Source organism: Erithacus rubecula, assembly GCF_903797595.1.
Source record: "Erithacus rubecula genome assembly, chromosome: 13".
Taxonomy (NCBI): domain Eukaryota; kingdom Metazoa; phylum Chordata; class Aves; order Passeriformes; family Muscicapidae; genus Erithacus; species Erithacus rubecula.
Window position 1 is genome coordinate 4168699 of NC_136665.1, and position 26352 is coordinate 4195050.

A 26352-nucleotide genomic window follows, 5' to 3' on the forward strand; every position below is an offset into this window, starting at 1 on the left:
TCATTGTGATGATATTTTATGGCAAGCAAACAAGCACACTCAAGTGAGCTACTGATAGGGTAAAAGGGAGCATCCAAACTGCAATAGTTTGTCCAAAGTTTCTCTGATTTAAAGGGCTCTTCCTTTCAGTTCTATTTCTCCTATACTCTTCCCTACCACCAGATTTTTTACCTCAAGCTCCACCACCTGCCAAACAGAGCAATGCTGAACATACAGGAGGGTAAGCAGGATCAGCACTTGCCTTGCCATTGTTGCAAGCCAAGAGTAGGCTCTGGGGGAGCTCACAGCCCATGCCAAGCGTGGTACCACACAGTACTGGAAATATTCCCTCTTGGTTGCTTCAAGACCTTCAGCTCACAGCATGCCTACCTTGAGGCTTAAGAAATACTAGGGAATGACCCACAGCATGGAAAACAAAGGTCCTGACACCTTTGCCAGTGTGTTATGGGAGCAAGCTCCCTCCTGGCCTTGCAGCCTGCAGCCTGCCTGGCTGCTTGCAGTGTCATCACCCAGCTCCAGAGAAACAGAGCTGCTGAAAGCACTGCTGCCCCCACAGACAGCCCCTGAATGTGGGGCCTCAGTGTTTCCCAGGAGACTGTCCTTCTTCCCCTCTCCCATCTTTCAGCCTCAGCTCATGCTTCCAGGTGTCAAAAAGAGTCTTTTACAAGCTCCACAGCTGAGCAGCAGAGAGACTGAAAGCCTGAATGAAACCAGCATAAATAAGGCACGTACAGTCAGAAGCAGCAATAAAGTCTGCAGGTTACCAGGAAAACCAGCCATGGATAGCACTGTGCCCCAAGCTACAGTTCTGAATGTGGGATCATCCCTGCTCTGCCATCAAAGCCTTATCCATCCATCCACCCACCCATCCATCCATCCATCCATCCACATCATGAAATGAGCTTGTCCCTTCTGCTTAGGGGGTCTCTCTGGAGGAACAGATCAGAACTTGCCAGGCACTGGAAAGCTTTCTGTCCAAATGCATCAGCAACCAATCTGGGCTCCTTTGAACCTACAGGTTAATGATGCTCCAGCTTTTCACCTCCTTTCAGGCTAGGGGTTCTGTCTGAGCAGACCAGCAGCAACCCTTCCCTCCCTCCTCAGACTGAACCTCTCCTTGATGGAATACCAGACCACAGCCCCCTCAGGTGAGATTCCAGCAGCTCTCTGCACAAGGGTGAGGTCTGCACTCACAACATCTTGCCTGATGCAACCAAGAGGTTGGCCTTATCCAGAGCTGCATCCTGCTGGCAGAGCCAAACCACCTCACAGCTGAGCACTGCTCCCTGCTTCCCTCCAACCTCTGGCTCCTCCTTGCCTTGCCAAAGCATGTAAGCAGAAAATCAAAAGTGGTAGATGTTGCAACCTAGTGAGAAGATGCTACTCCTCTTTGTGGTTTTTACTCTCTGAAGTATCTTCATAGTGGATGAATAGTTCCTCAGAAACTGTTATTATGGATTTAAACACAAGACCTCGAAATCCAGGGTACCTCCGATAAGGTATTCAGATTATTTTTCTGTGTAACTCCGAAAAATTACACAAAGTAGTTATGCTACTGTGGTTTTCACTGGCTTACATGTGGATTTAGGTTACTTCATTCAGAGGAAAAAAAATAATTGCTCTAATATTGAGAGAAACTCGCTTTCTCTGGCCACTTGAGACTTCTGGAGCAGCACCTTTTGCACTGCACACTCACTGCCTGGCCAGCACATCCTGTGCTCTGCTGAACCTTTCACAACATATGGTCTGTCTTATGTGCCCACTCCTGCACCTCACAAAAGCGACTTTCTTCTTGAGACCTCATTTCCCTTCATTGCCACTTTGCTACCTTGAATTAAAATCCCTCAGAGCCATCTCAGCCCCCCACACCCCTCCCACGCTTAGGTTTTAAACACTGGCAAAGCTCAGCCTCGTCCCCATCCCACTGCTGCTCCACAGCACAGCTCCACTTGGCCCACCTCTTTAATTGCATTAATTAATTGCAAGGCAGGGCAGCTCCCCAGCAGCAGCTTCCCGGGAGGCGCAGGAGCATCAGCTCAGTGTGCGAGGGCTGGAGCATGGCTGGAAAAAACAACTTGGTGTTTCTGGCAGGAGAGGAGTGTGGATGGCCAGTGCTACAGACTCTGCTCCTCTACCCACACTGAAAGCCCCTGGAACCCCCAGTGCTGCACCACAGCAAACAGTAATGGGGGAGCAGTGCCAAAATTGGACAGAGACAGCAGCCCTTCCTGGCTTCCTCAGCTCCTCTCATTACAGCAGCCTAAACAGCCCTGCAGGTATTTGATTTTAAACTGTTCAAGCAGCTACAAACAACTTTTCACTGGCAGAATCCAAAGCAGAGGGATTGTGACTCTCTAGTAAGGGAAACTGAGAAAAACATAAAGGAAAACGAGCACAATTTCACTCAAGGTAATTTTTTTACACTCCCTGTGTGAAAGCTCACAGGGATCTTGCAGACAGAAGCCTGTCCACAGCTTGGCTGCCCTGTAGCATCCCTGAATCCCACTGGATGCTACGGTGTTGCCTGTGAGCAGCGATTGCAGCCCAGCAAGACAGAGCCCACTGCCAGGCAAGACTGCAGCCTCCTGCTCAGGTTCCTGCCTGGATTTTCCCTGTTTGAAGCAACATGACTGGCAAGACCAGCAGCGCTCATCACTGCCCAGGCGAGGCGAAAGAGCCCAGAATGCCACTGCCTCAGCCACACACTGAGGGCAAACCACCCACCGAGTCCCCCGCATCCCTCCGTGCAACTTTCTGCTCCTTGCCCTGATTTTTTCAGATAGGATGTTTTAGGATTGGCTTTTTTAAAAAAGGAGTATCTCTTATCCCACACTCTTTCCCAAAGTATCTCCCTCCCAGCTGGCGCTGCCTGGCAGAAGGAGAACAGCTCGGTGCAGTTCCCTGCGAGGTTTTGCACCGATGACTCCTGGCAGGGCTGCATGTCCCTCCTGTTACATAACGACCTTTCCTGTTTGGTGCTGGCTCCACTTGGGGTGGCCACGTTTGGGAGTGGTCACATTTGGTGTGGCTACGTTTGGGGTGCTCATATGCCCCAGTGCTCTCAGCCGTGTGCTGCCAAGCACCATCCCCCCATCCTGACCAGACCCACCAACCCTGAACCACCCTCCCTTCTCCTTATGCCTCTCCCCTTGCTGCTGGACCTCTGTTCCCCAGGCAGCACCCCACTTTCTCCTGGCCCCAAACACGACACTCCTTCCCGGGCACTCCATCCCTGTCCCACACCCAGCCCCAAAGCGCTCCTTGGCCCTCCCCAGCACCCACGGGTGTCCCGGAGCTGCCAGCTCCGCTGGGGCTGCACCCTCCAGCAGTGCCGTGTCTAGGGTGCCTCCACGACCTGCCTGAGCCCCACCGCCCCTGCCTCACCTGCCTTCTCCCTGCTGCCCACACCCCACAGTCTCTGCCCCCGGCTCCACTCCGTGTGCACTCCTGTCTGACCTGCCTGCAGCTGCCCCACAGACCTGCACCCCAGGCACCTCCTGCCCCCCCGGACACCCCACCACAGCAGCACCATCGCCCCTCTCCGCCGCAGCCCGGCACCGCTCACCCTGCCCTCGTGCCCCCTCACACCCGCGCCCCCCGCGCACACCCGCACCCACCGCCCCTACACCTGCTCCCACATCCCACAGCCGTGCCCCGCGCCCTCACAGCCCTCACAGCCCCCCAGCCCGCGCCCGACCCCGCGCCCCGCGCCGCTCCCCGCCCCGCGCTCTGACCTGGGCCCGGCGGCGGGCGGGAGCTGTCCGCCGCCGCCCGGTGCTGAAGGCGGCTTGGCGGCGGCGGCGGCGGCGGGCGGCGGCGGGGCCCCTGCGGCGGCGGCGGCGGCGGGCGGCAGCTGCCCGTCGTCGCCGCCGCCCTCCAGGCTGGCCTCGTTGCCCATGTCGGACCGGGCGGGACCGGGACCGGGGCCGCTCCCTCAGCGCAGCGCCGCCCCCGCCGCCGCCATCAACCCCGCGCCGCCATCGCCGCCCGCCCGCCTCGGGCCGCGCATGCGCCACCCCCGCGCCCGCTCGCGCCGCGGGCACGCGCGCGTTCGCCCCACCAATCGCCGCCCGCCCCGCGGGGCCCCGCCGGCACGTGCCCCCCGGCCCCGCCCCTCCCGCCCGCCGGCCAATCGGCGCCGCGCAGCGCCAGCGCTCGCGCCCGCCAGGCGGCGCCACGCCAGCTCCCGCGCTGGCCCTCAATGAGCGGCCCGGCGGCCGTGACGCCACGGCCCGGCGGCCAATGGAGGCGCAGTCCCGCATGAGGTTACACACAACAGCCAATGAGCGCCCGCTCACCCATGATGTCACGGGCTGCTGCAGGATGTCACACACCACTGACCAATGAGGTGTCCCATCCTCCATGAAGTCATATGCTGCTCCTGGAAGTCACAGCCTCACAACCAATGAGCACCTGCCTCCTCCATGATGTCAGAGGTTGTCCCAGGACATCACACCCTGCCAGCCAATGAGTGTCTTGCACTATGGTGAGGTCACACACTGCCTTGTGATGTGACACTCTGCAGTCAGTGATGGTCTAACTCCCTGCCAGGCCACAGGCAGCCCTGCACTGTCACACGCTGCTGTCCAGGGAGCAATGAGATCATGGCAGTCGCTCTCAGCCAGGCAATGAGCACGAGCCTCCCTGTGAGGTCACAGGCTCGCTGATGAGGCAATGGAGCCTCAGCCAATACGCACCCTGTCCTTCCCATGCTCACCCAGAGCCCAGCCAGTGCCCACCACTGCTCTCTGTGACAGCACAGGGCCGGGCCAATGGGCTCACACCCTGTCCCTGAGCGCCAGGCTCAGCCAACCAGCACCGCCATTCCCATGAGGTCACTCAGCGCTCAGCCAATGGCCGCGCTCTGTCTGTGTGATGTCAGAGGCCGCCCATGGCGTCAGAGAGCAGCGGAGCCTGTGGGAGCGCGCCCAGCACCGCCCGCTCCCTCCCGCTAATGAGAGCTAATTAGCGCCAATGAGCGGTGCCGGTGGCCGGAGGGACGCGCTGCCACCGCCGGTCCCCTGCTGCCACCCTGCGGCTCCGGACGCCTCCTCGGGGGCACCCTGCGGCCACCAAAAAATGTCCCCGCGCACGCCAGCCCTGCCGGAGCCGAACCCGGACAGCACGAGCGGCTGCTTTTTATGGGCTGTGAGTCAACACACACGCGCTAAACCCTAAAATAAACGTGAAACTGGGTCCAGCCTCACCTCGGAGCGAACCGAAATAGCAACCGGCTCCAAGCCCCAGGAAGAAGGAACCTCAGCCCCCTGTCCTCCCCTTCTGTATCCCCCAGGGAAGGGGATGCTGGCGCTGGAGGTTACTGCTGTCACCCCAGGAGCAGGTGGGGGGGTGTGAAAGGTGTAATATGGGAGTAAAAGAGCTTTGGAGGGTATGAAAACACTGATTAGGAGAACAAAACACCTACAATTCTAGGCAGGGGCAACAGACGTGTTTTTGTTCTGGTTTATTGCACATCAGAAACAACACAGCAGCACTGAGTCTATGGAAAATAAAGAATCCAGGACTGGATGAGAGAGGCCAGGACACACAAAAAGTTGGGTTTGTTTGTTTTCCTGACATGATGTTTCCCCCAGACATAGGAGATTCAAAACATCCGCCTTAAACAGAGCAGAGGTTGGAGCAGCTGCCAGCAACAGTGCTGGTGTAGGTGGGACCCAAACCTCAGTTTAAACTTACCATGGCGACAAAACAGCCCCCAAAACCCTTCTCAATCCCTCCAGTGCAGGCTGGGATCTGCTCTCCCTTTGTGGAGAGACACAGTACCTGCTCTCCAGCACCCCAGCATGGAAGCCCATGTTCCCCAATAGCCCCACACCCAGACTATTGCCTTCACTGTTGCCTTCTTAAAAGGGTCTTCCTGACCTGGAGAGATCCAGAGCAAGTCTCACATTTTAGAGACACTTGATACCTACCCTCAAAGAGACAAGGACAGCACAAAGCAGGCTCTCTGCAGACACTCTCCCAGGCTTCTCCTCTGTAGAATTTACTTTGCTTGATTAAAGTTCCCCCTTTCTTCCCCCCAAGCTCTTCTTTCCAGCCCTCTGAACCCTCTCCTGGCTCCTCCAAAATCTCCTCCCATTCCACTAAATTCTGCAGTTAGCCTCAGGTGATGCAGGTGAGACAGCTCATGCTCTGCAGGGCTTTGCCTTGTTCACTTTCCTGGGGATGGCTCCATCCCATCTCTGTGCTTCCCTGCTCCCAGGGGCTGGCATCCCAAAGGAACCTGAAGGGTTGAGCACATCCACCATCCTACAATCAGCATCCAGGCTCAGACCTCCACCCTGAGGTGCAGTAGGGTGGAAAATGCTCAGAAGCCAGTTGTGTTAACAAGTGTGCACAGTAATACATTTTATTATCTAAAAACATGTTTTTAGGCAGTTCAGGTACTACAGAGTCTGGCCTGAAGCAGCTGGAAATAGGAAAGATTTGTACAGTAGAGTGCTTTATTAGGTGCCTCACCACATCTGCTCTTGCAGCTGGGACAGCCCTGTGTCAGGTGTGGATCTCCTGTTCCACAGCTCCAAGCTGAAGAACCCAGACAGGTTCAGCCCCACCAGTCTCCCCCTCCCCTGAAGGGAGCCATTCTTCAGCACTTCTCCAGGCCATTCCAACCCCCCTAAACAAGGCAGAACAGTTACAAAATAATAAAAATACTCTACATTCTTATTAAAAAATAGAAATTAACAAACTAGATTGACACCAACACATGCCATGCACAGAGGTCACACAAGCACATCTATCTCTGCTTCCAAGTGAAGCAGGGGGTCACCCCAATACTTCCAAGTCAGCAGTTTCAGTGCCATGCCTGCAAGACCACTCTTGACTTCATAGCCCAAAACAGGATAGGGGAACACAGCTCCCAAGTCCACCTGTGTATCTCCCCAGCCCCAACAGGTCTGTGGTTAAGGGAAGGTGTTTAATTTTATAATGAATATACAGACACTCAACAGCCACACATACAGATTCCTTCCTCCAGTAAACTTTCTTGGAACTATTTACACCAGGCATGGAGCTGGTCCATGTCCCTTCTCCCTGCTGCTGTCCAGACTGACATCCCAGACACCCTTCCTGCACCTCCTGCTTGTGGCTACATCCAAGAAGTGCAGTTCCACCTGGTGCCAGACAGCCCAAAGCAGCAGCAACTGCAGAACTCTGCTCTGAGGAGGCCAGAAGGCAAGGAACCCCTGTTTATTCTGCATGTAAAAAAGGAGGAAGGAATGGTAAATTGAGGAGGGCTACTTAGTCCAGGCATTACCCAGAGACTTGGTCTCCAAAAGCTTGCTGCAAGGGCAGGATTCTCCACAGGGCAGCTCATCTCACCCACAAGCCAGCATCAGAGCTTTGCAAACAGTACTCCAGGCAGTGGTAGCTGCACATTGCCTCATGCCAGGCTCTGGGCAAGTGTGCTCTGCCCTGCAGCCTCTTCCAAGCCTTTCCCAGGAAGTCAGAGATTCTCACAGCAGGAAAGTGTCCATTCTGGCCTGGCTGCTGCTGGAGGAAAACGCAGGAAAAGTTGCAGATGCTGGTCTGGAGACCTTCTTCTTGCTCCTAACTGACAATGGACGGATTTCTGCCAGGTTTGTCTGGAGGTAAAACTGTCAAGGAAAGCACAGACCAGTGTCCTGGGGAAACAAGTGATTCAACATCGGCTGCAGTCCAGCCTGAACCATAGACCTGGGACCCAGCCATGTATCTGCATCCAAGGAAAAACTCCCTGCAGGGTAGGAGAGGCTTTGCTACTTTCTCACAGGAGCAGAGCTCACATACACCTGTTCCACATGTCAGGGAACATTTCCCAAACAGGGGTTTTGACTGGATAAACAGGTGGTCAAGCATGGCAACAAGCTGCCCACAGAAGTGGTGAAAGTCCCTGGAAGTGTTCAAAAAACACGCAGACATGTTGGTTAGGGACATGGGTTAGTGGTGGGATTGGTAATGTTGGGTTAATGGTTGGACTCTGATCTTAGAGCTCTTTTCCACATTAATGATTCCACGATTCTATGCTACCCCCTTGCACATAAACCAGCATTTTAACAGCACATCTATTTGAGTTGCAAGACCTCCTGAGCCAGGACACTGTGCAGGTGAGAGCAGAGCAGCCAGAGCCTGTAGCCTTCCATGGCAGGAGCAGCTCCACACCCAGGGGGCTGAGCTCAGCCCAGCACTCCTCACCACAGCAGAGCAGCAGCATCAAACAGGAGTGAGGGCTCTGGTTGTAAGAGCTGGCAGGCACACAGCCAGAATGGGCTGTGCTACACTGCTGCTATAAGATCTCAAGGGCACAGGCAGTCCCTGAAAAACTGCACTGATTTCTCTGAAAACTGCACTCATGTGCTCCTCTGAACCAGCCACAAGTGCTCTCAGCAAGTTCAGGTCCTTGACGCCTTTGCTGAGCTCAGATCTGTTCAGAGAAAAAAATCAGATAATTCCCTGAGGATTCCAAGTCCATTTTTTGTTGAGACCAAAGAGAAGGAACAGAAATGAGGTGCCCACAGTATCAGTGCTGCCACATAAACTGCAGGAAAGGATACTGGCTCTATGAACTTTGTCCTGCCTCCCATGCCATCATAGCCCGTCCTCACCTAGGAGAGAGAAACAAATGAGCCTGGAGCAGCACACAGAGCCTTGGCTACCTCTCCTCATGCTGGTTATGGGGAAGGGGGAGTCTTGCAGACCACAGCTTCTAGAGAGGGGTTAAAGGCACCTGGAAACACTCAGTACTTGCACTAAGCCCTCACTTTTGGAAAAAGACTCATGGATATTAAAGTCTGGGAATATTGGACACTTTTTCAGACAAGCCGAGAAAGGTTTAGGATTTTATCACTGGGATTGAGGAATACAAGAACACTTTAAGCTCCAAGGAGGTAGAAGAATAGGACATTGAGAGCCAGTCTGCTGCCAGGAAGGGAATGAGCATCTGTCATCCCTAGAGTTCTGCAGGACTGGGAAGTAGCCAGGTTGTGCTCTGAGATTTATTTTCCACACACTGTATATGACAAGGTGAAAGCCACATTCACTTCCTTTTTCAGGGTCATTTCAGGATAGAGGTGGCAGTGCCAGCCCTGGGCACACTCACCAACTGGACAGTCATACTTACAGAGCCCATGTTCTTGTGGGAACACAGCAAACCACCTGAAGATGACTTCTTGGAGAGGACAGAGTTCCTGATGAATGCTGGCAAGAGCCCTTTAAGAGCATCATCCTCCAGATCATCTGCCCCATTCTGTTCCACAAAATAACAAGAAAAGCCCTTTAACCAGCACAATCTGCTGAATGGAATCCACATATACAAGCAACTCTAACAACACAGACAGCTATTTAAGGTAATGGTTACTGCCATACCACATGTCAGGTTGAAAACCAGCAGCTTTCAAGCTCCCACTGGGGCTTATATGGAACAGTGCCCAGGAGGCAAGACTCTGCTCCCAGCGAGCCTGGGCTAACAGCCACCTCAGCTGACCCCACAGCCCTTGTGGCCAGCTCCAGGAGGTGTTTGTGAAGTACATCTGGAGCAGAATCATCAGCAAGAAGCATGTGGGTGCCCACCCTCCCTTCTCCTGCTGAGTTCCAGGAGGCCTGAGGCAGCAAGTGTTTCTGTGAGACCATCAAGGAAAACACTTTGAAGCACAGATTGGTTCTATAGATGCACTGGTCTATGCCCACAAGGGAGAAAATAGATTCTTTATCCCAAGCTTATTAACAGCAGAATCAAAGAGATGACACAGAAAAATCAAGATTAATCCTTTTACCTCCACTGTTTCCTTCAGAACTTTCTTCGCCAGATTTACCACAGGAGGCCTGTAAGGAGCCCAAGGAGCAAATCAGCAGAGATTTATTGTTCAAGTAGAGCTGGCAAGGACAGACAAGGCCAAGCAAATGACGACAAAGCTTGCAGCACGCCATCAGGCAGCTGGAGAACTATCTGATCTCACACAGCAACTTCCAAAGCAGTGAGACTTTGATCTCCTTTAGAAGCAGAAAGAGGAGGGAAAACTCACGGTTTTTTATCCATCTTTTGCCTTTTTGCAGGGCCGAAGGGAGCTGCACAGGGCTGCTGTTCAGGGGTGCCCACATCGTAAGTAGCATCCAGATTGATCTCATCGCTGTTGGATGGGCGGTGGAGCTTTGGATGCAGTTCCACAGGAGCAGGGCTGCAAGGCCAAGAAAAGCATCAGTCACTGAGCCACTGCCTGACACCCAGGGGAAGGCAGAGCTGCACCCAAGACACAGAGCTCGGCTAGCAGTGGCACCAGGAGCAGAGCCCCATTCTGCCCACACATCAAAGAAAGCACAATCTGAACCCCAGAGTTTCAATTCAGTGTCCCAAATTATTGCTCCCCCTCAAATGCTGAGCACTGTAACAGCAGCATCCAGAGCTCAGGAATCACACCAACATTGCTGCTCTATGGACACAACCCAGCTTGCTCTACTATGGCATAGGCTCCTCAAGAAAATAACAGCAGATGTCATTTTTCAGGCTAGATTCCTGTGCCTAGCTAAGATCTTTGGTCTCCATACACATGTGCATGCTTATCACAAGGCCAACTCTAAAGCAACAAGAGCAGCAGCTTTAGGGATGTTTCCCAGGCAGGACACAGTGACAAAGACTTTGTTAAAACTCAGGCCATTCCTCTACCCCCTCCTGACTCAAACCCTCCAATACTTCTTCCATATAAACCAAACATCATCTTGTCAACCACCAGAAAAAGGACACAAGGAACAAAACAGCCATACTTCAGCAACACCTGCCAGACTAGTACATCTCTGCTTTCTCAGGTAGTTAAACTGTCTCAGGTAGTTAAGTTGTCAGTTCTAGCTTTGAACCTGTTGTCTCCATGCCTGCACTGTGTCTGAGGATGCAGCTCACTAACCTTTCAAAGACTAGTCGACTGAGTGTTTCCCTGGTTACAGATGGGACCTTCAGAGTATCCTGCAGGATGTCTATCTTCTTCTTCAAACTCTGCAGGGAACAGAGAAAGCAGATAGTCAGATATAGAACAATTTAGCAGTACACACTTTGCCCCTTTTCCATAAATCAGCATCAGGTGGAGCTCAGAGGTAGGCTGGGAAATTTAGTCACTGAGCAAAAGCCAGCATAATTCCTGGCTTTGCAGCAGCAGACCAGTCTGCAGTAACTGGCAGCTGGCCATGAGGAATGATATTCTCACCAAGATCTCCTTGTCTGCATTCTTCAGATCTTTCTGTGTGCTTTTTAACTCCTCCTTTGTCTTCTCCAGCTCTGAAGTCGTTTTCTGCAGCTACAGAACACAACAGAATGTGTTACACTTACCTGAGCAAGGGGGACTGCAGAGCCCTGTGAGAGCAGTGTGCTCTGCACCACATGCTACTTTCCCTGTGTAAGGGCTCAATTTTCCTGTGTCAGTCTGACCAATCTGCCCTGTATCAGCGCAATCCAATCCCTACCCAATTCCACAAGCTGCCTGCAGAGGGCTGCTTGCCCAGCATTTATGCCTGATGGCAACAGTTTTTCCCTGCTCTAACACTTGGTGGCTGCATTCTGAATTCCTGCAGGGCTTTGGACACACCAGAACACAGGAATCCCAAACCACAGGCTGTAGGATGGCTGTGCATCAGCAGTGCTGGCACATGGACAAGCCTGATTCAACAGGGGAGCATGCCAGCAGCAGGGGTCAGGAAGTGGACTGTTACCACTTCAGACACTTCAGTGGGTCTGGGAGCCTGGGCCAGCTCACAGGCTGTGGGTACAGTCACCTCTCTGTCAGCCAAGCCTGGAGCTCCTGGTGCACTGACTCGCATCCTCCTGACCCACACTGGCCATCACAGCCAGTCTGACTCAGCCAGAAGCAGCCCAATTCCAGCAGCAGCACCTTGTGTAGGGGTTAACTCCTCTAGGGAGACAGCAATCTGAAAGCCTCCTTCTCCATTTGAGGGGACAACAGCTATGGCTGAGTAATAGAAGTAGGCCAAATCCATCCACAGCTTTTCACTCTGTTGGCTCAGACACAGGGATGTCCCAGGGAACACCTGTGCCTTGGGGAGTGAGGCTACACACAGGCTTTTCACATGGATGTGCTACCAGAACAAAAACAGTCCTGCCTGAGCTAACAGACCCCAGCCAGGCCAGGTGCATGGGGAGCACAGCAGCAGAGGCACAGCAGCATCCCCAGGCTCTGCACCAGCTCAAGACCAGCCCAGAGAGGCTCTGTGCAGGAACACCTGTGTGTCCTCACTGCACTTTGGGAGCCTCTCCTGCCTGGGCACAGCATGATGTGGGAGCCCTGGCACAGTTCAGTTGGCTGAAGGAACAAGACTGGGTGTGACTGGATGTGCCAAGCCAGGACTAAGCCCTGCTCAACTAATACTGACTCCAAACCCCTTCCCACTTTCTTAGAGGCCCAGTTCTGCAACAGGAGGAGCTGGCAGCTGATTGCTCAGTAGTGTAGCTGGATGAAGGAATTGCTACTTCCAGAACCCAGTGGGAGCAGTGGAGCACCTGTGGGCTGCTGCCTTCCAGTACAGGCTCCCTGCCAAATTCTGGCTGGCTCTGCACATGCTGCCCCAGCACTGTCCCCAGAGACAAGCCTCCTGACAACAGCCCATGAGCTGCTTGCTCACCACATCACATCCTGACCCAGAGCCCCAGCCTGACCCTTCCACACACCTGTACCTATCAGTGTGGGGGGATCACTGCAGAGGCCTTGGGCTTCAGGTATGGACAGGGACCTACAGACCCTGGAAACTCATACTCTCCCTGTACCTTATTATTGACAGAAAACAGCTCCTTCTTCAGTTTCTCTGTCATCTCACCGGAGATCTTCCGAGCCTCCTTCAAGTTCTCATATTCCCTGCAAAGAGACCCAAAGAGTCACACTGTTTGTAAGACAGCTGAGCCAGACCTTCTCAGAGACAAGCCAAGACCCTTAAATTGAAGCTCTGGACCTGCAGAGCCACCAGAAAAAACCCAGGAGACACAATGCCCTTTAAGGAACAAAGATGAGTGAGTGTACCAACACTGTGTCACACATTCCACTATGCCATGGGAGAGAAAAAACATGCATGGGATACCATGCCTGATACCACCAGCAAAATGGAACCAGAAACATTTCAGTTGCCAGTGAACAGAAGACAGAGCACAGCCTCCATGCTGGCAGCAAACAGGGGACTTTGCTTTAAGTGACTTTTCAGAGATTAGACACTACTGGCTGTGCACATTCATTCCCAATTACACCACAGGGACACTTGCCTCATTACAGCTTTGTACCAAAGCTGCAGTTATTCAGTTGCCATCAGAACAGCCACAAAAAAAAGCTGTATTTTTCCCCCAGCAGGACCAGATGGATATCCAGGTAGGAGAGGGCAGCAGTGCAGGCATGCTTTGCCAGAGGCCACAGCTGCACAGTGCAGTACTGCAGAGGGCACAACCCAGAGCTCTGCATCCACCCACTTTTCCCCAGGCATGAGAGGGAAGCAGAGGGAATAATCATCATCACTTCATAGGTGCACTGACAACTCTGGAGACAGTTCCCATGGTGACACACATGTCACTACAGTGACAAGAGGAACAGTTCAATGTGACAGGCTCCAAACTAGGTCCCCAGGATCTGTCAGTCAAAACCCAGTGGAAGCCCTAAGAGGCTGTGAGAGCCCCACAGAGCCCATGTGCCTGTAGGTGCTTGGCAGAGGGTTCTCCCTGGGCACCCCAGGACAGCACCAGCCAGCTGTGCCAAGCCTGCAGCACCTACTTTTTGAGGGAGACACAGTAGATTGCAAGCTGCTCCACCGCTGCCTGCCCAACTCCCATCTCTCTGATCATCTCCTCCACTTCTGGGCGCTGGCTCTGAAGCAACAGCTCGATCCTGCACAAAAAAACCCCACAAACAAAAACATACCCTCAGCTCACAAATCACAGACAGACCTGGGAAAGAGACAAAAGCCCTGCTTCCCCCACAAGGGGCTGGTGCAGCCTGAGCTTCTGCTGCAGGCACTCTGGGTGTCCTGGGAGAAGAGATACAGCTGCCTCACCTAAAGCAGGGCTTCTCACTGGGGAAAAGCAGCACCACATGGACTAGAGAAGGGGCAGCTGTACACACATACTGCACATGGAACTGATGACCAGCTCTTGGTCCCTACAGCCTTGTGGCTGACTGTGTTCCTGGGCTGGCATTCTGCATCATTCTCGATGTTATCAGCATCCTCTGATAACAGAAACAGCACACAGCCATGCCCAGTGCACTAGAGATGAGGCCAGCACACTGCCTAGTTGCTCTTCAATGAGAACAGCTGTCTGCAAACAGAGCAGGGGCAAGAGGCATGCAAGGGCAGCTAAAGCAGCTGTTTTAAACCTCCCAGGTAAGATGATCTAGCATACAGAGTGTTGCAGCAGGAGCCTCCTGCCTTCCCCAGAAAGGGCAGAGGTGTGCAGCCCAAGCTGCAAGGCCAGGGAGCACCCGGATCTCACCGCTCCATGGATCTCAGCTTGTTCCGCAGCCGGTGCACCTCCTCCTTTGAACTTCTGTTATCCTCCTGCTGCTGCTCCAGGAATTTCATCTGCTTCTGCAGGGAAGCAAACACACAGACCAATAGTAAGGCTCCAGGGATTCTTGGAGAAACATCCTGGCTTATGCACACTGCGGGCAGCAGGGAGAATACATCAGCTCTAAATGCTCTTGCCACCTCAGCAGCCTGGGATTATGGAGAGTTGATCTCCCTCCCTCTGTACCCCCAGCTCTGCTCCCCACAAGCATAGCAGGGTCTCAGTGCTAATCACGAGGTGAGGCTGGAGCTGAAACCATGTCCTAGTAACTCTCAGCTGGGAGTGCTGGAGGGGATGCACAGTGCCCTGTATGTAGCAGTGACAATTTCTGTTTCAAAAGCGAAGGAATCCACAGCAAGCAAGCCTTGCTATTTGCCTTTCCCTCCTTGAACAGCTGATTGCTTCAGCCTCCCAACTCTCCTGGCCATTAGCTGCTTAGAGCATAGAGGTCTCCCCTTCTGGGAGACCTCAGCCAAACCAGACACCCACCTGGGCACTTCTCTCACCTGCTGCAAGCCCATTGTCTCTCCAGCTGTAACACAAAACCTCAGCTGAGCTGGAAAAACACACATCTGCACTGTGGCAGAGGATGGAGACAGCTGAATTAGCACCATTCAGATGCATCTGTGCTGTCTAGGTTTGTGTGTGCCTGGGCACCTTGCACAGCAACTTCAAAAGGCTCTGGTTTCAGCACAGTGCTGATTGCAGGGAAAGGCCTGGCAAAAGATCATTGCCTTGTAAAGCTCCTTCCCACACAGAAGTTCAAGGATTTTATCCACTTCCTGCCACAGGAACCAAACAGCTGTGAAACCACTGGGAAGCTGAGGAGGGACAGTGTTGCAGGCTCATGTGTCACTCTTGTTTAACTGGAGTCTGTCTTCAGCTTTTCCCTAACCAGAATGCTTCAGATCCTCACAGCAATGCTTTGTGCACGGTCAGAGCAGAGTCCCCCCAGCTTCAACCAGCCTGAAACTGCAGCAAACTGACAGTGCCAGCAGAAGACAGGAGCAGCTTACAGCCTTAACCTGCATCACAGCAAGTTAAGCCTGCATTTTCACTGCAGAAGTTTAGTGCTTTAATCTTTAATGATGCAGTTTAAGAAAGTGCTTGGCATTCAGCTGGGAAACCCCATATGCCACAGAAAAGATACCTCCAGGTCCCTAATCCTTCTGCCCTGCCCAGCTTCCATTAAAGGGACTTAAGCATACAGAGAGGGTTTTGCAACAGGGAAGATAAGCAGAGCCTCCTCCAGAGGTGTCAAGGCAGGAAAACCAAGCACTGAGATCTGAGTTAAGCAGCAAGTACTGGTTTCCACTGTAACAATTAATTCTGCTGGAGTGGGGGGCATCACATGTATCCTGCCACTGACTTATCCAGGATCACACCAGAATCTATGGCATGGCCAAGATCCAGGCTGCTTTTACATGCAAGCAGATTGGATATAATCCCATGGTTGGGCAAAAACAGTTGTACTGGCTCACAGTGAGGTCTGCCTAGCATTCACTTCTTACTCTTTCTGTCCTAGTATCAGGCAGATCTCCTGGATGCTTCCTCCAAAAAGAGCCCAGCTGTAGGTGGCATACAGCAAGACTGCACCACAACACATCTACAAGCTCCCTCTGGGCCACTTGGCCTTGCAGGTCAAGAAACATGATGCAATTTAGGGTACTGGGCCAGACAGCTTGGGAAATGCAGTAGATACCTATCCCTCTTTTCAGCCTGCACCTCACAACTCCACCTTCTTGCACCCCACCTTCTTGAGACATGCACATCACCTCCACACAGCAAAGACTGCCCAGCCCATCACCAAGGCAAAGCTGCTCCAAGACATCCCAACAAAGCTGCTCCTGTTCTTACCCTCTTCCTCTTGCTGTTTACGCATAGTACATGACTACACACTGAGTCACTGCACACTGAAGCACAACAGGAATATTTGATCCCTGGACTTCACAACATTACTAACCTAACTGAGGCAAAGCCCTGGCAACAGAACAGAGAGAGGAGAGTTAGCTGGATCAGATCCCACTCAGCTGAAGCCTGAAACTCCCCCTCCATATCTTTCAGTTCGATTTCTACCCCAATCAAAGTAAGAAACTAATTTTCCTTGAATCCCGCTTGGCCTAAACCCATTTCAGAAGAACATTCTACCTCAGGGAACCAGTGTGTTCAGCAACAAGGTGCTGGAGCTACTTCCCACACTAGATTCCTGCTACCACCTTTATGACCAGCACTGTGACTTCATTAGCGAGGCTCAGCCACATTCCTCAGGCTGGGCTGGCATTTCTCCCTCACCAGGGATACCTCTGCCTTGAGCACCTGTACACAAACCACAGGCCTGTAGGCTTTTTATGCCTCTGAATCACCTCAGGCAAAGCAGAAACAGGACCTCGAGTCCAGCAACAACGCTTGCTTCAATTAATCAAACCAAAATGAAAACCCGGGCACCAGACCCAAAATCCCACCAGCACAATCTCTTTATTAGCAGGATTTGGAGAGATCTTCAACAGAACTAACACTGCCAGCATGATGCTTTGTCCTGCTGGGGACTGGAAGGGTACCTTGAGAGAAGAGCACAGCATCTCTGTCTCTCCCAGCATCTTCTGGAGCGACTCTATGGTGGCATTGCGCACATCCAGAGTGTCCCTCAGCGTGTCCACAACAGTCTGGCATTCCCGCTTTTCTTTCTCTGGAAAAGAAGAAAGAAAAAGGTCATGGCCTGGTAACCCAGACTCCAGTGCAGCCCAGCAGCAGGAGCACACAGACTGCTTGCAGGCTCAGCTCCAGGCTGCCAGGATTTGGCCATTCCTGGAGAGAGCCATTTCTCTAAGTGCTGTCTGCACCAGGGTCTGTACTGAGCAATTGCTCCTCTCAGTGCCAGCAGGCTTCAAGATTTCTTTACTAAAGATAAAAAATTCCCTTTAATAGCTTTCCAGCGCCAGCCCTGCTAGCATTAAGATGATGTATTTTAACTCTTGCATTTTCTCAAAGCCAGGCTTGCACAAGGAAATAATTCCTCTTGAGTTACACCAAGCTGTCAGAGAGCTGGAGAAAAGAGCTTTCTATCCACCCTCTCTTCCTTAGGTGTCAGGAACCCCTTCGGGGGCCATTGGGCAGCTGTATGCAGGGGTCCATCAAGCTGCTGCATGTGCCCTCACCAACCACAGCACCTACATTAAAGGGCAGGAGGCAGTGACACTGGCAACACCGTAGGACACGACAGCTTAAATAGATTCCCCAAGTGCCCACTTTTTGCAGGTCACAAAACCTTTGTATCCTGCTGTCCCTTCCCCTGGCAATCCAGGAGTAAAGCATATGCCTCTGACCACCAGAGAGGAGGTGAAGTGGTGGAAAACACTACCAGATTTCAATTTGTTTTGTGGAGACAAGGGAAGAACAGCTGAGAAAGCAACAACCACCATCAGGAGCTGCCAGACCTATGCAGGGAACAGCCAGCATCGCTGAGAAGCTCAAAGCACTTGGATAATGAGGGAAAGCAGGAACCTCTTCACCTAACCCTGCTGAGAGCAGGGTAAAATTTTCTGCTGAAATTGCCTGTGGCTCCAGCCTGGCAATAGTAGAGAGCCAAAGAATACCTTTCCAAAAAGCTTGCTCTCCTTGCAAGCCATCCAGTTTCAAATACAGCCTCCACATCCTGTGGAAGCATGACCTGCAGTGAAGCCTCACTGTTCAATCAGGGAGTAAAGAACCATGTGGACTGAGAGGAATGTGCTCCAGCAGAAGCACGCGGATGGCTTCTCCACTGACCTGAATAACCCCTTCCCACCAAAGGCAGTGCCTGGAGACGCTCCCTTGCATTTGCAGGGACTCCACACCCACCAAGAGAACTAGGGCTTCCCCCTCCTCCATTCTCAGCTGCCCAGAGGCAGATGGCAGGAATCAAACCCCTCCATGCTGCAGGAATGAGTTTTCAGCTCATTCAGCGTGCCTCCCACAGAGCCTGCTGGGTCTGCTCAGAGCTCGGCACCTCTCGAGCCATTTGCAGGCTGATCAGAGCCTGGCAGCTCCACAGCTCCTCTGCAGCACACAGAGCAGAGCACAGCTTCACACGGAGAACTTATACACAGGAACCAGCAGAGAGCAGAGTACCCACAGCAAAGGAGGCAGGAGGTGGGAAGGAGCTTCACATTTCCAATATGAAAAGAGAATGGGACAGGGAATGTCAAATCCAACCTCTACTCACCAGAAGCTGAGAAGATTAGCAGGCCTTCAAGCAGTTTTTCTTGGATAATATCCTAGCAAGAATCCCAGCCACCTTCCCCAGAAGATCTGGCTCTCTACCAAGTCACTAAACTCAACCAAGCTGGCAGGAGAACAGGCCTCAGAATAGAGACGTGCAGACCATCCAATTCTGCTCTCAGGCTAAGGACTGAATCCTCAATCTACTGGCTATTCATGTCTGTCTCGTGCATGCAGGGAACGCAGAGGAAAGACAACTCTTGGGGAGTGGGTGAGCCCCCAGCATTCTTTAAGCAATTTTTTTCTCCTTCTGCTAGCATGTTTTAGGATTTCTGTCACTTAGACTGACATTTTCCTTTTGCTGCTCATGACTCATGTTCTGATGACAGGCTGCCTACAGACGATGCTTAAAACCCATCGACAAGTCTCCAGGGCTTTTGCTTTTCCTGCCTCCCTCGAACATCCTCTAAAATTAAAGATGGGAAGATGCAAGTGCGTGCACACTGAACTCCGTCTGCTCTTTGCACGACACATGTGGCACTGCAAAATCCAAACAAATCCAAAGCCTTCCCACTGCTGCTTTTGGACACCATTTGCACCCTCTCATCTGTTGGAGGAATGAGCCTTTGCCACATGCAGCTGTGAGTTCCCCAGCAAGCAAACCAAGGCTTTTGCTTTCAAGCCTGCACCAGATAGAGCTTTGCTGCAATTCTGTAAGCTTGTGATTAGGAAGTGGGCAAAAAAATTACTACTTGTCTAAACTTGCAGTGAACTCTTGAATTACAGCAGAGCTGGGTCAGGCTGTGGGTTCAGGCTCTGTCATAAAAGCTTTGCATCACTGTAGGTGTTCTCACCTCAGAAAATGCTCCAAAGAAGCTGCTCTAGTGAAACAGCTTGCAGCCTGACCATGCCCTCAGCTTCAGAGAGGGGTGGCCTCTGCACAGGGGCTCCTCAGACCTGGGCAAGCTACCTGGAACAGGTAGAGCCCAGGAGCTGCTGATCCCCTGCAGGCAGCAGAAACTCACCTTTCAACGAGAGCTGGGCCTTCACCTTGTCCAGTTCATTCTGAAACACAACACAGAAAACCCCATTAGGAAACACTCCACAGAAATGCTTTCACCAGATCTTAAAAAGACCCAAGAGGTTTCTCAACAGGACTTTTAGACCAGGCAGATGCTAAGGAGAGAACATGGAAACAACAAGCACAGAGTTTCAATCCTGGACTATCACAGGGAATAGAAAGAGCACCTCCAACTGGCATTCTGCAGGGGGAGAAGAGAGGATCGCAGCTTCATCTTAGCCTTGTCAACCTTGTGTTTCTCACACTGTCACTCATCCTGTTTTAGCTGAATAATTTTGGAAGGCTCTCAGGGAAACACAGGAAAGAACAATTTTTATAATGTTTTACCTAAACAAGGCAATAAAGGGAGGGATGTTGCCAGACTAACTGCATTACTGAGAGCTCTTTAAACTGAAGTGAACTTTAATCACATGCAGGTGGGAGACAGGAGGACACATCCAAACATCTGAAAAGGTAACCAAGCATGCACTCAAATATGCTGACAGACACTGAAGTCACTGCAGTTCAGGATGCTGATATGAGCTAACAGCTCAATCGAATGGCTGGAAACAGATCACTGAGAAACCAATCCATACCACACCAACTGAGAGTGCATACCATCTCCTGGGTACCACAAGGGCCTGAGCAACATCATCTATTTCTAGTGCCTTCATCAAGGATCAGAGAGAGGCAGCAAATGCCCTGTAGTTTAAATTAAAGAAAATGAAGTGATATAACTTAACACTGGCAAATAGCCAAAGGAAATGTAGAGAGGTTAAAAAGAGAGGCTATTTATATCTATATGTATATTTAAAATAAAAACCACAGATATAAATATATTCAGGAAAGTGTTAACAGAAGATGACTTAAAAAGCAGTGTTAGAGAACTGCAGAGGAAAGCACATAACAAGTCAGGCAGGAACTGCAGTGGAATAAAACCACAATAAAATGCCAACACAGGCACACAAATCTGTGCAACCCAGAATGCTACATGCAAATCTGAGCCAAGAATAGCACCAGCAGTGACCACAGCTCTGACAGTCCAGAGCTGGGCTCTGCTACTGACAACAAAGGCAGGAAAGAAAATGTGGGATGTAAAGCTTGGTAAGCAGCAGGGACTAAATGCAAAGCCTAGCAGAGCTGACTGGGATTTGCCCCAAGGGGCACAACTGCTGGAGGGCTAATGTGGAATTAACTCTGCTGCAGGAACTATTCTGAAGTAGCTTCCTCAGAGTCCTATTCAGGAACGATTAGTGAGCTCACAAGATGTGCTAATTATCATGATAGCAAAGAAACCCTGGGCTACTTCAGGCAGCTATGTAACATTACCTCATTCATCAACTTAATCTGAAATCCCTCATCCTCCACCACAGCTCCTAAAAGCTGCTCCCAATTTTCTCTCCTCTGAGAGAAGCTCTCCTCTCCCTGCCAGACTGAGTTACAAGACCACATTTTCCCGAGATCAAACGAGTATATCCTGACCACAAACAGACAGCTGTCCTCCAAGGCTTCTACCTTCCCCAGCAGGTTTTCAGGCAGGAATCCTTCCCCCACCTCCTCTTCACCAAGCTGAAATCTCATTTGGAAGAGCTCTGCACTCCCTAGATCACAAGCAGCTCTTGACAGACTCACTGAGGTGTTACACCCCAAAACTCACCCTTTTCCTGCTCTGGGAACAGCCACATGGAGCCTGTTCTGCTCACAAGGATGATCGTTAAATTCAATATAGGCTAAACCCAGGTTCAGTGATGAAAGAAATGCTTGGACATTTACCCTGTGGTCTGCAGCTACTCCAGGGATCCAGGTTCCCTCTGGTGTTTCTATTGAAGTTTTAGCCTGGAGGTGGAAAGCAAAGCAGCCCCAGCACTCCTTTGACTGTAAACATTTCAGAGTAACAGCAAGAGTGAGGAACAATAACAAAGATGATGACTGTTCAAAAGATAATTTGGCTAATCCTGCAACAACAGGAAGGGGTTTCAGATCATGAGGGAGCTCTTCTGACCACTTCACTGGGTGCCAAAGACTGACTCTCCAAAGAGAATCTCAATCTTGTCTCCTCAAGATGACAAGCAGACCACAGCTACACACTTTGCTTTCTAGCACATCCTTTTTGTGGCAGGAGGCCAAATGCTCATTTCAAGACAGCTGTGGGCTGCACAGATACAGCTCCAGTTGATTACAGACATGAACACCACTCTATGCCCAGGTTCTTGGGGGGCCAGGCCAGGGTTCATCACAAACCTTGGAATTTTCTTTTTTTTTTTATTTTCAGGTGAAGTTGTTTCTGACTGAGGATGCCAGAAATTCTTAATCTCTGAAGAGCTCAGGCGTGGCCCACCATGTGTTTGCTTTGAACTGCTGCCTGGCAAGACTCTATCACAGACAGATCTCACATCCAGGTGGACATTAGTCCCTCAACCATTGTGAACAAGGCATCTGTGTTCTTAAGATACTCCATGTCCTCCAAAAACTAGTCAGCACACACAGAACTGGTGACAAACACAGCAGCAACCTGTACAGTGCACACAGCAGAGAATACCCACACAAGCTAATGATGCTTATTTGCCCAGAAAAGTATTTGGTTCCTTCCATTGGTGACCTCAGAGCCCTCACTAAGCAGGCTGTACATTGAGGACAGATGTTGCTCTGGCAAACACACACAAGATCTATAGGAACAGGAGTTACCATTAAGCTTGTTCTACAGGAGCAGCTCCACAGTCCTGCCCTTGTGCAAGGGAGCAGTTCTGCACAGCCTGCCTGGAACAGAAGGCTGGGGGAATCCATTTTGGATCCTGGGGTGGGGGTGAGAGAGAACAGGAAAATTTTCTAGGGCGATTCTCTCCAGGCAACCCATTTTCCAGTCACTCATTTCATTACACTCGTGAGAATGGATCTCAGTATGTATGAAAGGAAATGTTCATCTGCTGTGAGGGCACACAGCTCCCAGTGCCCAGAGATGCCCCTCCATTCCTCAGCACACTTTGGCCTTCAGTTTTATTACTGGTGATCTTGGAGAAAGACAGTGCTACTGACATTCTAGTCTGGCTGGCTTTATTTTAAAGACATACAAAGTACATATAGAATTGTCATGGCAACTGCTAATTATGGTAATTGCTGCACATGCTGCTTCTAAACACAAGAGGGTACAAGCATCCCATTATACCAAGGTCAACCGGCCACCCTTTTTTTGGAACAGATAATTCCAAGACAGAAGGAACCGTGCTTCATTCACACTACACGAAGGAGAACGTGGAACAGCCAATCTGTGTTAATCCCTACTCACACTCAACTCTCCACACCCAAAGGTGGCACTTGGAGCACACCACCCAACATCCCAGCTCCAGCCAGGACCCAGCCTCCACATTGTTCACTGCTGCTGGTGTGGCTTCAGGCAGTCCCTTTTCTAATCTCTCTTCGGGGAATCATGACTTTATCATCACCTGCCCCACATCCTTCAATCTGCACAAACAACCTCCCTGCACAGAAGGGAGGAGGAGGAGGCACTTCTTCCAGTGGCCCCTTCTTCCCAGAGGGCTTAGCAGGGCTCACACACAACCAAGGCACAGACACCAGCAGCAATTCATTGCATCTGGGATTTCCCTTCTCCTGCCTTTGGGAACAGCTCTGTAGCCTCATTCCCAAGGGAGGAACAGCAGTTTCCAGGTAAAGTGAGAAGCAGAAGAAAGAGCAGAAAGTAGAGGAGGCTCCTTGAGTCACCACATGGGATTTAGTCAGGGGGAATGCTAAATCACCAGAGAGACTGATATGCTTTTGGTCAGAAACACGAGCACAGCAAGCTCCAGCTTGGTAAGCACCTGCTGGCAGAGGACCAGCAGGCCAGGCCACCCTTCTAGGAAGCTGAAGCATCACGTGAGAAAAAAAAAACCATGACAAGTTACCTGCAGGCTCTCAGCATCCGGTGCTGCTTGCTCCTCCAGGGTAACATCAAAAAACAGCTTATTGATGATGTGTCTTTTGCTGACCTAAACATAAGAGACAGAAGAGTTTGATGGGCACAAATATGGAAACAACGGATACGGAAGACAGATGGAGGGGGAGAAGGTACTGTCTTGTGACAAGGCCATGAAAGGCAAATCAGATCACGTGTTTGACACCATTAGTGGTGATGCTCTGCTTTGGCTCAACAGCACAGCAGCAGACCCCCCACTCAGTTTCTGGGAGTGTGACTCCAGCCAAGCTCCTGAGCTGCAGCAGAAAGATTCAGACATTTCTGAATCGAGCGCAGTCTGTTCTCTGGCAGCTCAGCCCCAAGCAGCTGATGCTGAGCTAACATGATGCCAAATCCTAAGACAGAAGTACGTGCTGCTTTCTGCAGGCAGAAGGTGCTGTAATTGAATTTGATAGCTCTCCACACCTCCCCCATGCAGTTACAGCTTTGTGTTTTAAGTATTATATACAGTCATGACACCAGCTAATTGCATGGTTACTGCCACATAAGATGTTATTTCGCGATAACTCCATGGTAACCCAGAGATGTAAGAGGCAGAGAAGAACAGAGGGAATCAACAAGTCAGGGAAGGAACAAGGGCCAAGACCTTGAGAGAGGAAAGAAGCACAAACACAGAATAAGCCCAAGCAGCAGCTGGCTAAAAATTTACATCTGAGAGCAAGGAAACATCTCCTGCAGCCACCACATGCCAAGACTTACTGGCAGCATGAAGTCTGGTGACACAAGTGACTTCAAAGAAGTTTAGATCCCAGTTAGGCCAATGGAAACCCAAGTCTCAGCTTCCTATCTCAGAAGCAGAGAACATCCTTCATTTTCTCCCCAGCCACGGCTTTTCTCAAGGGAGGGCTGACAACTGTTAAGCCAGGAGCGGATGTAAGGCCCACGTGCAGCAGAATGGGCTGACAGCAACAGGCTGGGCATGCCAGGAACACCAGTCAGGTGTCCTTGCCTCCTGTCATCACAATAATACTTCCCCAGCCTAAGCAAAAGCTGTGAAAACCCAAAGTTCCTTGTGAAAGGAGATCTAATGTAGACAGTGGCAGGAGCCTCAGCCCATTGCAACCCAAAGGGTTGTGGAAGGGAATTCATCCTCTCAACCTCTGCAGAACCTCAAATGACAGAAAGTTCCTCTGCTTTTTACCATGAGCCTTTTTCCACCATCACCCCAGGCCACAGCTCCTTGGTGTCACTGCAGTGCACTGTGCCACAGGTGTGCACAGGGGATGGCTTTACCTGGTTTCTGCACTGTGGGCATGTCCGGCTCGGCGCAGTGTCAAACCACTGGAAGAGGCTGAGAAACAAAAGGAAAAGATACAGTAAATCCTTTAAGTCCTGGAGCACTGCTTCCAGGGGCCATCCCCCAGTTCCCCAGGAGACAGCAGGTGTGACTCCTCATCACACACTAGAGCAGAACCTTCAGTCCAGCGGTGTGGCTGGCAGGAGCTCCATGTTCCACACGCATGCTCCACCCGCATCTCCAAGACAATTCCTGGCTGAATTTAGCATTGAGCTTATCTTTAAGAGGGCAGAGCTTTCGCAGAGCTCAGATCTCTCTGAGAGACAGGCTTTGAACAGCTGCAGCGAGTGGATGCACACAGGAGCTGCTCTATCTGCTCTGCTGAGATCCCAGCCAGCTCCAAGGGGTGCCACTGAACATGGATCTGAGAGCCAGGGGCACCGGGGGGAATCTGCTCTGGGAAAATGAATGTAAACCTGCTGGGCCCCCCAGGAGAGTCACTAATGCATTTTGCAACCAAGCCATCACGTCACACAGGAAAGGTATATTTCGGGAGCAGGGTAATGATTTGGAGCTGGCAGGTTACCTTTGGAAGCTCTCCCTGCTCTGCTGGCTGCTGGAGGAGAGCAGGCCCGAGCAGCACTGCTGAGTGAGAAGTGACAATCGCACCCGTGGTCCTCTCCAAGCTCACAAGCTAGGAAAGCAAATGCCCACCCTCTCATCGCACAAAGTTTATTTCCTCACAAGAACCATTTCCTTTCAACACAGACACTTGCAAACACAGTCCTAGAAAAGCATGGAATTGCCAGGGCTGCTTCACCATAATCCAACACCACTCTGTCCAAACACCCTGCAACACTGGCTCTTCCAGAGAAGGGAGGCTGCAGGCAGCGCCGCGACAGAACCACAGAGACAATTAGGTCGGAAAAGACCTGAGACCATCGAGCCCAACCTGTGACCGATCACCACCACGCCAAAAGCCACACTCAGTCTTTCCTTAAGGACCTCCCGAGCCAGCCCGTTCAGTGTAATCGGCTCAGCCCGGACTGCTGCGGCAGCTCCGTGACCTCCTCGGAGCCCTGGCGCGGGGGGCTGACACCCCACGGCCCAGCCCGAGCCCCGAGCCCCGGCGCTCACCAGGCCTGGTGGAAGGTGTGCCCGCACGGCACGGCCGCCACGTCCCGTTCATTGTCGAAGAAGTCGGAGCAGATGGTGCAGTGTGCGCGGATGGGCATAGCGGGGCCGGGGGGTTAAAGGGGGATCCCGGAGGGTCTCAGAGCGGCCGCGCGGCTCTGCGCGGTTTAAATGCGAGCGGGAGCGCGCCGCTTCCGGCCCGCTCCGGAAGTGACCTC

General features: G+C 51.7%; 2 protein-coding genes across 3 annotated transcripts in view; both read right to left on the reverse strand.

Annotated features, from left to right (window-relative positions):
- BSN (bassoon presynaptic cytomatrix protein) overlaps window positions 1-4000 on the reverse strand; it is an 87086-nt gene extending 83086 nt beyond the window's left edge. For both annotated transcript variants that reach the window (XM_079317002.1, XM_079317001.1), the window contains exon 1: window positions 3735-4000. In XM_079317002.1, coding sequence (XP_079173128.1) covers window positions 3735-3898 — 164 coding nt within the window. In that variant the 5' untranslated portion in view covers window positions 3899-4000. The remainder of the gene's footprint in view (window positions 1-3734) is intronic.
- A 2354-nt stretch (window positions 4001-6354) lies between these two features.
- TRAIP (TRAF interacting protein) lies at window positions 6355-26352 on the reverse strand. Its single transcript, XM_079317304.1, has 15 exons — window positions 26138-26352; window positions 24997-25054; window positions 23693-23776; window positions 19759-19798; window positions 17095-17222; window positions 14462-14556; window positions 13746-13859; window positions 12761-12848; window positions 11190-11279; window positions 10893-10981; window positions 10020-10172; window positions 9771-9819; window positions 9119-9244; window positions 8553-8603; window positions 6355-7604 (listed from the first exon to the last, which is right to left on the reverse strand). Exons 1-15 carry the CDS (start codon window positions 26233-26235, stop codon window positions 7476-7478), a joined length of 1392 nt encoding a protein of 463 aa, XP_079173430.1. The 5' UTR covers window positions 26236-26352; the 3' UTR covers window positions 6355-7475.

Excerpts from the sequence above, each read along its gene's own strand:
- TRAIP (XM_079317304.1), bottom strand. The coding sequence starts at position 26,235 with ATGCCCATCCGCGCACACTGCACCATCTGCTCCGACTTCTTCGACAAT. Across the intron at positions 23,777-24,996 it reads GCCCACAGTGCAGAAACCAG|GTCAGCAAAAGACACATCAT; the intron begins GTAAAGCCATCC and ends TCTTATGTTTAG. Across the intron at positions 10,982-11,189 it reads ATGCAGACAAGGAGATCTTG|AGTTTGAAGAAGAAGATAGA; the intron begins GTGAGAATATCA and ends TGTTCCCTGCAG.